This window comes from Brachycentrus maculatus, unplaced genomic scaffold (assembly GCF_059751285.1).
Source record: "Brachycentrus maculatus isolate JH-2025_06_01 unplaced genomic scaffold, ASM5975128v1 h1tg000069l, whole genome shotgun sequence".
Classification (NCBI taxonomy): Eukaryota; Metazoa; Arthropoda; class Insecta; order Trichoptera; family Brachycentridae; genus Brachycentrus; species Brachycentrus maculatus.
Window position 1 is genome coordinate 805,001 of NW_028280823.1, and position 13,270 is coordinate 818,270.

Below are 13,270 nucleotides of genomic sequence, written 5' to 3' on the forward strand. Positions count from 1 at the left end.
TTTGGAGGTCCGCTCTAACGTTGACTTCTCCATCCTGCCTTTGGTCATATGTAACCGGAATAGCGAAGACGACGCAAAAGAATAACGGGAACAAATATAAGAAGTTCATCGCGGACTTTCTCTCAGTCGAGGATGCTCACGACGCGGAATTCAGCGTGAGACTGAAGTATAGCGAGAGATAGCACCGGGATCTTATTGAAACAGTTTGAGAAAACGCAGTCGATTAAGTCCAGTTGATAGGTATTTACGATCCCCTTCCTCACACTTGTAATTTACTACTTCCAGTGATGTGGTACCAACACGATATCCCGCGTAATACTACCGTTGTACAAGCCAAACTCGTATACACTACATATACATATCGGACCATCTAATACGGGTCACTTAAATCAGTCAACTTTAAACATCAATGTAATCGTTACTTTAAAGTAAATATCATTTGTTTCTATAATGTAGTATTTACGTAGCTTAAGCCAACAAAAACTGCAAGCTATTGAATAATATTACACAATATAACTATGAGATATTAAATATTAATACCAAGTATTTATATTTTGTAATAGCATATCACCGATTACGAAATAAAGCAAATAGGTAGGTTATTGAAAAATTCGTAAAATAAATTTCTCTCTCTGTCCACTCCTTTCACTATTGCATATTTAGAAATTCATGGAAATAGCCAAAAAATATTCATGTTTTGGTCAACATAATTTTAAACGCTTTTTCAAGTGAATATGTCATCATAACTTAATATGGTACCATGGTCTGGCAACTGAAGGAAATATGGTATTCACCAATCTGTAATTTACGATAAAAATAAATCTGTAAAATGCGATACTATATTTTTAGAGCACTTCTTCCAAAATCAAACCACTGTCCCACAGCGAAAAGAGTGACAAGGGGGTGGAAATAACCGATATAATAAAATCACTGCATAAAATACAATGTTTTATGGTATTTTGAGAGTAAACATTAATACTGATTAACATATAATAATTGTAACGAAATAAAACTTTTATTCTTCTTCAAACCTTAGTAGTCCGCGACATCGAAATAACACCCGTATAAATTAGTTTCAGGTTAAGTATCGGATGGGCGCCACCGCGTTAAATAATCTCCATTAATTTTATCGAAGTCGAAGGGGAATTATCTTATTCTGCGGCACCGGTATAAAAATTAAATTGGAGTTTTGACCTCGCCCTGTCTTTTAATTTTTGCTCTATCATTTTTGAAATCGGAAAATTATGACCCTTCTATCTAATTAGTGTGATTGGTGTAATTTCAAAGGCGAAAGATGAACACTTTGCAGCCATGAGTAGGACACAGGAGAGCGTGCGTTGTCAAAGGTGAGTTCACGCTCCTTGACTTGAGATAAAATAAGTTTTTTTAAAGAGAAATATTTGTGTTTTTATTATTTAAACAAATATTTCAATTTCATACTATTTCTGCGAGCCTATGTGGCTCATTATTAGAAATAGGTATTAAATTGTGGTAGAGTGGGTCGAACCGAGAAACTCTGACTTAAGAGTCCTCGACACTAACCACGGGACCACAACCCGACTTGTTGTACTTTTATAATTTGCACGCGCCCTGTCCGTTAGTCTTTATGCCGTTAATCCATTGCAATGACATGCACCCCACTAATTGTGCGGAAAACCCGTCCATGTTACAGTTACGATTTATTCTTGAGCCAAAATCCGTCTCAAGGGGACCTTCTTTTTTAAACATTTGTGTATGCACAACAACCTTATTTTTTTGCTTTTCAGAAAAGTCTTTTTCCAGAGCATATTTTCCCCCAATCGAAAATGTTAATACGGCACACTTTTAATACGTATTATTTATTATTTGATTACTATTTGTGAATAAAATTATTACTCTATGGTCGTCCTGTCACTGTCACTGTCAATATTTGAGGTTTTGTTTTGATCTAATGAGTTTCGATTGGCACGTGGAGCGATTTTAATTCAATTTTTTGTATAAAAAATATCAAGTATTAAAATGGTTGTAAAAAACGAAAACCCCTTTGAAATAGCATACATCTCTAGTGCATGCAACCGTTCACCACTATGTGCAGATTGGAATTCGGATGGAATAATATGTTTTGGCGCCGCAAATTCTGTTGCGCTGTACGATACAAATGTTAGTATAAAATTTATTTTACAAATAAATAACAGACTGATTAATCATACTTGAAGATAGCAAATATGTTTTTTAATACCTTGTTATGTCCTTCGAGTTCACAGATTACATTCTGTTTTTGCCCTGTCCTTACTCAAAGTAATACATTGTTACTAGAGAAAAAACAAAAAATTAATTCTTATTCTTATCCTGTTTTATTTCTTTCAAAAAATGTAACAAGATTTCTGCATTATAATTGATAGTTCATATTACGTTAGTAACGATTTCCAAAAGGTGCTTATTTAATGTTTTAAAAATTTCATATTGACCTCTTAGCGAGTGACTTTTTGTAATTAAACTATCTGAGAAGTGAGTCTTTTTTACATCTATATTTTTCCCTTTTTTTCACAAAGATTTACCATAAACATTATAAAACTGATATCTGATGTTAGCAATGTTCAACTATTAGTTTTGCCAAAACAAATATACATTTCATTAAATTGTAGTTGTGAAGTAGGTGAATCTAAAAAAATTCTTAAAAGAAACCACACAAAGAAATCCACATGTCACTATAATTCCAATTAATTTTACTGCATTACACGTGAATGTAATATGATAATTACTAGAATATTTTGTTTGAATGATAAAGTTCGCTCATACTCAGGGAGAAGTTAAATTATATATATGTTTAAAACTCTATCTTTTGATATCATCACAAAATGTATTTGAAAAAAATTATTAAAAAAATAATTATGTATTATTATATTTATGTTTTCTATTTGTTGATTAAAAATTTCAGTATGATGGCAGTTCAAAAATTACTGAAACCCTAGTTAAACACACTGGTAAGGTGAACAGTGTACGGTGGATAAGATCTGATTCATCCACGAAGAGCCATGACATCATTTCTAGTTCTGTAGATGGGATTGCTGTCGTTTGGACTAAATCAATTGACACATATAAGCCTTGGAGTTTAGTCGGACATAAAAATGGTGTCACTGTTGCTGATGCTAGATATATATGTTGTCAGGATGGTAAAACTGTATTGTACGCCGCAACTGCTTCCATTGATTCTACAATAAAAATCTGGAAGAAGAATGAAACTGATGGTAGGCTTTATTTTTTTAAATATGATCTCTTAAAAGTTCTCATTCAATTTCTTGAATGCTAGGTTTATTAAAAAATACATACATGTAATTTTTCCATTTAGAAAAAAAATTGGGTCAAGTTGAATGGCCAGGCAGGTGCCACCGTGTTCTATTTTGATTAGTCTGTAGAATATTTTATAATGGCAGCCCTGACACTGGAGTGTTCGGGTTGCCATTAAATATTCGACAAGTTTACTGATCAGGCTGCTTATGGACGGATCATACTCTTTGCTTTGATTTTGGTATGGAGTGGACACAATTTTTGACTCGTTGACGAACGGCATTTGACAATCCATTCCTCTAGATTTGTTGTTTCCATATTGTTGTATCAGTTTAGAATTGTTAAATAAACCTATTATTTAACAATTCTAAACTGATACAACAATATGGAAACAACAAATCTAGAGGAATGGATTGTCAAATGCCGTTCGTCAACGAGTCACAAATTGTGTCCACTCCATACCAAAATCAAAGCAAAGAGTATGATCCGTCCATAAGCAGCCTGATCAGTAAACTTGTCGAATATTTAATGGCAACCCGAACACTCCAGTGTCAGGGCTGCCATTATAAAATATTCTACAGACTAATCAAAATAGAACACGGTGGCACCTGCCTGGCCATTCAACTTGACCCAATTTTTTTTCTAAATGGAAAAATTACATGTATGTATTTTTTAAAGAGTTTTATGAATTTTTTAGAAAAGTTTGAAATGTGAATATTTTCAATGTCATCTAAATAATATTTTACCGCGACATAAAAATAAAATATATGGCGACATCGTCTTTCTATTCCTTACCACACTCGCCTAATTTCTGATGTTGTGATCCTTTCTTTTATTTTTAAAATACAAAATTATAAATGAAAACCTTAGATATTATCAAAATAATCAGAATCATTAAAGTAAATTTTAAATTTATGTATTAATTTTAAATCAAACACAGATTTTTTGAGTCTACTAAGTTGTATTTTATTAACAAAAAACACATAAAAAATTATATTGTGACAATTGTTTCGCCTTGTTAGGGCATTATCAAACGAACATTCGTTTGATAATGCCAAGTCAATAAATAAATTTTGAATGTTTAGCACTTAAAATGTTATCCCTGCTTTGTGAAAGATTACTATTTATTTATGTAAATAATATTAATACATTGTTTTTTTTCTCATTTTAAAAGGTGCTCCTATAAAAAATTATAAATAAAATAATGTTTTTCGTGGCAAAATGTATTTGCCAGTTTTAGTATTATAAAAAAGGGGGTTGTTAGTGATAAACTTTTCTATTCTCGTTCTCGGAGCTATGATTATGAGAATCTTAAGAATTAATTCTAAATTTTCTTATGGAATGGTCGAATTTGCTGCAGTCCATTTTGAACCCTTAGAATAATAGAAGTAGTAATTAAGTTTAAGAGAAACATATTACAAAAAGGCATTGATAGCAAACCTCAAATACTCAAGGGAAAAATTTAACCTGTTAACCGGGCGGTCCGCTGTCCAATTACGCAACTTGTAATGGGCGCGAATACTGATTCACTCTGTGTCTTAAATTCATGTCGAGACATGTATGGATGACTAATACCTTTGTTGTTTGATAAATATACGTCCATATATATAATATAATAAACATATATTTCAAGGACGTATTCATATGTCCTTCTCGTACCCGATATTGTTTGCGTTGGACGTATTTATGGGTCCCGCCTGGTTAACAGGTTAAACATCTTAACAAACTGTATTTTTTATATTTATTTCAGACTAGCAAATCACAAATAATATATTAATAAAATACCCCTATTTATTTTCAGATAATTTCAATTGTATTCAAACTATAGACCTCGGCAGTGGATTATGCCTGACATTACAACTTTTTACTGTGCCATCTGTCAATGTCCCCATTTTGATTTGTGGATTAGATGATGATAAAGTGCACATGTATGTCGAGAGAGTAGACAATCAATATGAACTGCTGTTCTCCAAAGTTCAAACCTTACTGGGACATGAAGATTGGGTACGTGGACTTGACCTCATTCAGATTGGTAAGTTAACGTTAAATGAAAACACAGCAATTAAATGACGTATGGTACTCAAATGATAAATCCTATAAAATCACTGACATAACTGTGCTAGTTACTTATTTTTATGATTATTTTATTTTATTTATTTGTATGCATTTTATTTAAAATATGCTAAATGTTCCTATCTCTGGATATTTCAGTATAAGTTAATTTTCGTAACTTGTCACCAGCAAACAACAGATTTGTAAATTTATTTTTGGAAAAATTATGTATTCAATAAAGTAATGTCATTTGATGGATGAGGCAAATGCGAAATGCAAAAATATCCTACACAACTATACTTTTTCTGAAGTCGTTCAGCCTTGTGGTTTTACTTGTTTGACTGCCGGGTCAGTTCTGCAACGCAATTAAGCGAGTTCAACTAAAATTATACTATTTCTTGAATGTTTTTCGCAGATACTTTGTGGCACATTTTATAAACCTTATAAAATTAAACAACTTTGTTTTAACCACTTTTTATTATTAGTACACTTTAACCTACTGGTTTCGACAAGAACCTTGTCATCATCAGGGTTTATTAAATTCTAAAACATTAAAATACATATAATTGATTACATTCCCTTACCAAAAACTTCCACACACAAAGTTTTAATTATGAGTAATTAATTATGAGTATTTTAATGTTTTTTTATGTTTTAGAATTTAATAAACCCTGATGATGACAAGGTTCTTGTCGTAACCGGTAGGTTAAAGTGTACTTATAATAAAAAAGTGGTTGGAACAAAGTTGTTTAATTCTATACAATTATACTAATTCATTTAACAAATGTTGTTATTAATTAATAAATAGAAGCGATGCCACTCGCCAATGCCACTCTAAAGAAAATCAGCCTCAAGAATGCATTCTATCATTGTAATTATTTTTATATTATTTACTTTCTTTTGCAGATAACAAACTGATGTTAGCATCTTGTTCTCAAGACTCTCACATTAGATTATGGACGATAGAACCTTACGAAGAAGCAATAAGTACAGACTTGGAAGGACTGAGAATTGAAAGAAAGGTGTTCCAGTGTGGCAATATGGACTGGGCGGTGTCATTAAGTGCCGTATTATCTGGACATGAAGGCTGGGTATATGGTGTCCATTGGAATTATGGTTAGTATCTTTATAAATAACAAATAAATTTACAAATTCAATGGCGGTTTAGTTAATGTTTTTATCAATAGGTGATAGTATGTGTCATCATTCAAATTCCAACAAAAACAATAACTTGACTTATTTTACTGATAGAAATAAGGTTTTGCTACCACCGGAAATCACTACATTAACCAAATAGCCTATCATTAAATTTGCAATTTTATTTATCGGTGTATAACAGCAATCACATTTGAGAATAGTATTTTTGCTTGGAGATCTAATTAATACAAGATTATTAATTAAATAGTATTAAAAAAATGGAAAACATCCATAAAATTTATCTTAAGGTATAAAAATACAATATATTTATCTATTCCTTATCTGTATTGCAATAACTGGTAAAGATTTTATTTTCATATTGTTCTAAAGATTGGTATTAATTTAATTTATTTTCAAAGTGAAAATTTGTTTTCAATCTTAAGATTTCGGACACTCTATTGTAATATTAAAACTTATAGATAACTCTTTCTCTAATCCTTATCTACACCCAATGAAACATAAGGCACTGCATCATATCGAATCAATGTTATTTTGATCAGTCTTGTTCTTGTCCAGGGTAATATTATATAAATATTAGAGTAAAAAGTATTTCTTTTGACCTTCCTAGGAATTGAACACAGCCTCCACCATAGTAACCATACATTTAACCACTACACTACGGAGACAAACACCTACATAGCGGATAACTATACTGCCGATACACCTAATCTTAATACATTTTACAGATCCCAATGCTGTTGAAAACAAATTAAAGTTACTATCGTCATCAATAGACAAGACATTAATCATTTGGGAGCCCGATACAACTGACGGCACTGATGGAGTGTGGATAGAGAGAATTAGAATGGGTGAAGTTGGCGGATCAGGTCTCGGCTTTTATGGAGGAAGATTCTCACATGATGGGAACTCTATCATGGGCCACGGTTACTCAGGATCTTTTCATATTTGGAAGTGGATAAAGGTAAACTTCAGTGTGGCAAATGTCTTATTTTTAGCTCTACCTTTATATTTTGGAAGAATTTTTGCTGGTTTCACCGAGATCATATAGCGAAAAACTTCTCACATTGTTGTTACATATCTCCCTACCAACTAAAACATATAAATTTTTAGGAAACTGATTCCTGGGATCCGACTGTTGTATGTGGAGGACATTTTAATGAAGTAATTGACATTGGCTGGGAGCCAGAAGGCCAATTCCTCATCAGCATCAGCTCAGATCAGACAACTCGAGTACATGCTCCTTGGGCGAGAGATCCACCATCCAAAGTAACATGGCACGAACTAGCCCGGCCGCAGATCCACGGCTTTGATATGTCTTGTCTGGCCATCATATCCAAATTTAGTTTTGCATCTGGTGCGGAAGAAAAAGTCATAAGAACATTTCAAGCTCCAAGCAACTTTGTATCTAATTTCCGTCGAGTGTGCAAACTAGAAAAAAGTGCATCAGGTAAACTATTTTGTAATAAATGCATTTATTCAAATGCATCTATTAATTGTTATTACACTTCGACAAACTCGTTTAAAGAATTGGTGGGGGCGCAACTGTCCCTTTTTTTACTTACCAATTGCAAACTGAATTATGAAAGATTTATATTCAATTGATCTAAGTGATGTGCTTATTTTTCATATTTACCCATCCTTACTATCCTTCCTGCAGGCAAACCTCTAAACTCTAGGAAAATCATAATAATTGTAATAACTTTCAGACGATTCAGGAATATGCCAGGGCGCTTCTGTACCATCGTTAGGTCTTTCAAACAAAGCAGTTTTTTCCAATGAACAGTCAACAGCTAATAAAACCATTGAAAAACATGTCAAGGATCAATATCTTGACAATTATTTTGTACCTGTCGATCTTAAAGGTAAATTTTCATTATTTTTAATATGATTACTATATTTAAGCATGTAACATTTAACCATTTTACTAGGTGGTGCGAATTCCACCTAGATTTTAATGAATCAAACTCGAAAAACATTTTGCCATAAATAAAAATGTCTTCGCTGGAATTCCATTTTACTTTGAATTTATTTACTATGAAAAACATGCGTATTCCACATTTGAAAAAATTATTTCAGAACCACCAACAGAAGAAACATTAATGCAAAATACTCTATGGCCAGAAATGCACAAACTTTATGGCCATGGATATGAAGTGTATTCCCTTGCAGCAAGCGGTGATGGCAAATTACTCGCTTCAGCTTGTAAAGCTACTACAGCACAGCACGCAGCAATTTTAATATGGTAGGAGGTCTTTTAAATGTTATTTATTTGTTCCAAATATCAATCACCCAATGAGTTACAAAATTATCCAATAGAATCATAAAATATAGGATTCTTATTTTTTATAAATAATTCAAACATTTAGATATAATTACTTAAAAACTTTTATAAAATGCTAATTTGCATTTATTTTATTGATAATACTTGCAGATTTTGTTTAATTACTTTTTGTAAAAAACAGTAGGTCGTTTCCAGAATTTCAGGTTTTGTTTTCTATATTTTGAATAATTAAACTGTTTTCTAAAATTACTCCAAATATGCTTTTTAATCGTTATTTATAATTTTCTGTTATAAAAATAATGATATATTCATATACAATGGCTCGCTATTAATTACCATATAATGACGTCACAAACTCGCCCGTTATGCTTCTGAAGTCTTTACAACCTCCCCTTATTCCATTCCAATAGTTTATACATCAATAACATTGTAATTTTTTTTTAAATACTGACAAACAAAACAGCCTAAAGCGCGAGCATATATACGATTATTGAAATTGTAAGTTTCATAATTTGAAAATAACATAATACAGTTAACTAATTTGATAATAATAGGGACCACATTAAAATTTCATGGATTTAAAAAGTGTAAATTAATCTGTTTCAAATATAACAGAGTATCATACTCAATTATTTCTTTCTAATTTGTGGACTGGTTTCTGTCTGCGTTGCGGCAGTCAATGTCAACTACCACGATATTTTTATCTCGTGAAAATTTCTCTTTTGTAAATACATACTTGAAATATCCATATATTGAACTCATTTGAAAAATTATTTAACATTGTATAAATAAAAAAAAAAACATCACCACAGTGTAATGGTATATAAAATAAATTTAAAAAATTACATCACCCTATTATGAAATAAGTTAGTTGGTAATATACTTTTTTATGTTTGTATTTATAGGGATACAAAATCATGGGTGCAGATACAAAGTCTGTCCTCGCATCAGTTGACTATAACTCAACTCAGCTTCTCCCCCGATAGTCAGGCTCTTCTGTCAGTATCGAGAGACAGGCGGTGGTCAGTCTTCCACCGAGACATTGAAAACAAATTCTCATTATCGGGCACAACAGATAAATCCAATGGGATACATTCTCGTATCATATGGTGTTGCGCTTGGACACACGATTCTAACTTTTTCTACACAGGATCCAGGGATGGAAAAGTAAGATATATCAATGTTTATTTACTATACATAAAATAGGAAAAAAATTAAATAAAATATAAATAGAAGGATGTGAAGGACCTGGTAGAAAATAGATATCATGGTTTCGCAACATTTGCGACTGGACTGGGATAAAAGAGGGGTAGAGGAGTTGTTCCGGACAGCGCAGGACTGCAAAGTCTTTGCCAGAGTGATCGCCAACGTTGGCGAAGTCTTTGCCAGACCCGACAGGCATATGAAGAAGAAGAATATATATTTATCGAGATATTATAGATATTATTAGAGGTTTTTTTCAAAATTCATTTATTTATTAAAATATAGACGGCTTTCACATGCTTAGTTACAATAAAATAGGTTACACAGCATATATGTAGTACTACAGAGTAATAAAATAAGATAAAAGCATATAAGTTGGGTATTGGTAATTACCTTACTTCACAAGAATCTCACTATGTGTCGCTTCAAGCTCTCACACAAATGAACCTTTGTACCTCTATGTATGTATATGTATATTGGACCTCTATGTTTATGTGTAAATTCAAAAAAATCTATTGATATATGTATATGTTTAAAAATATGAGGAGAATGGTGAAAGTTCTCAAAAATGTATAAAGTGATCATTTAAGCCACCCATGACTATTATGTAAATGCCTCAAGACTTCCCCGTATTTCCTTCCCATAAATTACTTCACCTCTGTGAGATGCCTATTTTTACCTTTTTTTTTGCAATGTAAGATTTTTTTAAATCTGAACCGATGATAGATACATGATGATGTCGATGATAGGTACACGATAATGGATGGAACACACAGCATAATAATCCTCATCATCTGAACTATATATGATATTTCATAGTAGTTCAGATGTAAAACACTGTTTAATTTAGACATGTTCTTTAAGGAAATAATGTATGTAACCAAATGTTTTCCAGGTTGTGATGTGGGGAAAATCCAATAATACTTCAAATGAATCATCAACGGGTCCATATTGCTGTGTTTCCCCTCCCTTGGAGTTGAAGAATCAGTCTGTGACTGCTTTGGCTGTAAGTTCTTACCAGGTACCAGAAGGATATGTCACTGCAGTAGGATTTGAATCTGGAGTCATTTCACTTTACAAGACACAACACACTCTTCCTGGAAAAGAGTGGCAACTCCTTATAACACTGGACAATAAGTATGATAATTTTAATTTCTTTTTTATAAATTCTCCATTCTTAGTCTTAAATCAGATGTCTTTCACTCGTACACATTTTGGGATTAACATTATTCTTCTTCATCTAATTCTTACTTGCATCCAATGATGCGTAGGGCTCTGCATCATATCAACATAGTGTTTTCTCAGTCGTTAGTAACGAATAGTAAAGCGAGGTGATCAGTCCTGCGCTTCAGGTTGGTACCTGGCCTGTTGGCCAGGGTGATATTAAATAAATATTTTAGTGAATAATCATCGATATTTATTTTTACCCCTCGGGAATCGAACCCGAGACTTCCGGCACTGTAGTTAAATGCGGTAACCACTACAGCATTTAACATAATGTCTGAATATAACATTATGTTTGAATATAACAGCAGCTATATAACTATAATTTTCACCCCAAGAGACTCGTATACATTAGCAGTAGCTTTTCCAACTTACTAAACTTATACAAGTATGATCATGCCCCAATTTTGATTCCCAACAATTTCAATGTTTTTTTCCCCACTCGCCTGGATACCGTGATGTATTTTTTATACTTTCCTGCTCCTTCCTTTTTTACCTTCAAATAAGCCAAAAGTTTTCATGGATTACTCTTCTTTTATTCGGGGATCATCGCTAAGCTGTCAACATTTATTGCATTTACATTTATCCGATAATTTTTGTAGTCATTTAAAATACTTCATATCTTCAAGTCACTTCAACAATACAAAAAAATAATATTACTCGCTTTATTTTTACAGTACTGCCCATCACCTGACAGTGAAGAGACTAGCATTTAGACCGACAAATTCAACCCAAAAAGACACTGATGCAGATAGAATCCAGTTAGCAAGCTGTTCCTGTGATCACTCCGTTAAAATTTATACACTGAATCTATCCAGTATTTTGTAAAATATATATTTTAAAAATTCAGTTTCTAATAATAATATTATTTAAAACCTCATTGTTTCACTGCCAAATAAAATATTCTAGTGCACAGCCACTGATACATAATAATGGAATGTAAATATTTTCATACTCGAAACATTTGAAAAAATTTCATGGCATAAGCCAATCGATTTGAAAATATCATCAGTGACTTCTCTGTTTATGATTTGGCGATCGTTCATAACCATTTTTTTCACTTTTTCCATGTTTTCATCGGTTGTCGATGTGCGTAAAATCACGGAGCTCATAAAAACACACCTAACCTTAGCGACTGTCAGACAAATTAGACAATGAATACAATTGATAATTTTATCATACTTGTGGGGCATGTATACCAACATAACACAACAAAAAATACAATCAGACTCTCCAAACCCGCAAAATTTAAAAATTCCTGTTACTTTTTTAACACACCTCATACATTGTGAACACACTGTAGTAAAACTGCAAAATATCAAATTGTAGGATTTTATATATTGTCAGCCTTCAGATCTACGCACTGTTCAGTATGATTAGTATGGTACAAGTAAATCCAAAGTCGTAAGTGGGACACGGGAGAGTGCGTGTTGTCAAAAGTGGCATGAATTCTTCTTGTTTAGCGGTGAAAAACATATGTCAGTGCTCACCTCACTCACTACCTGTCCTTGTATAGGTTGCGAATATCTTCATTGGTAATTTTGTTCTAATTCCATGTAGTGTTGGCAAAATTAAAGACGGAAAACATTTATTTAATTTATATTTGGTACCATGTCAATACATGAGAAAACTTCACAAAGATAACGAACATAAATCAATATACATTTCACGGAAAGTTACTTTAAATAAATCACTCTTTAAGGTATGTCTTAATAGTAAATATTTTTATTTACAAAAATAATTTTTATTTTTACACAAAAATAGAGCACCACCGATTTTTACGTAAACTGAATTATTAATAGCATTATCTATCGTAAGAAAGAAACATCGTTCATGAAGTACATAATGGTAGGAATAAATATTTACATTTATAATTACAATATTGAAACTAAAACTAATATTAAAACTCATAAGAGATCACGAATATGACAAATGATGGCCTATGGCTGATCATATTCAAGTTCAACCATTGTTTTACAACACATCATGCACATAATACCTAGTCCAAACCAAATTTGCACATTTGAATTTATTGAAAGGTTTGTTAAGTTACACTATATAAATATTTATGGATTATAAAAGTTA

At 32.1% G+C, this 13,270-nt stretch overlaps 2 protein-coding genes across 2 annotated transcripts in view; one reads left to right on the plus strand and one right to left on the minus strand.

The window, feature by feature from the left end:
• Positions 1-874, minus strand: part of LOC148311222 (uncharacterized) — a 1,667-nt gene extending 793 nt beyond the window's left edge. Inside the window, exon 1 of the mRNA XM_088256922.1 lies at positions 1-874. This exon is cut by the window's left edge and continues 793 nt beyond it. Coding sequence (XP_088113048.1) covers positions 1-109 — 109 coding nt within the window. The 5' untranslated portion in view covers positions 110-874.
• A 1,004-nt stretch (positions 875-1,878) lies between these two features.
• Positions 1,879-12,034, plus strand: Elp2 (elongator complex protein 2). Its single transcript, XM_088256921.1, has 11 exons — positions 1,879-2,139; positions 2,918-3,227; positions 5,069-5,299; positions 6,226-6,435; positions 7,203-7,438; positions 7,588-7,924; positions 8,184-8,339; positions 8,554-8,719; positions 9,664-9,925; positions 10,857-11,098; positions 11,863-12,034. The coding sequence occupies exons 1-11, from the start codon at positions 1,999-2,001 to the stop codon at positions 12,011-12,013; spliced, it is 2,442 nt and encodes an 813-aa protein (XP_088113047.1). The 5' UTR covers positions 1,879-1,998; the 3' UTR covers positions 12,014-12,034.
• Positions 12,035-13,270: the final 1,236 nt, after the last annotated feature.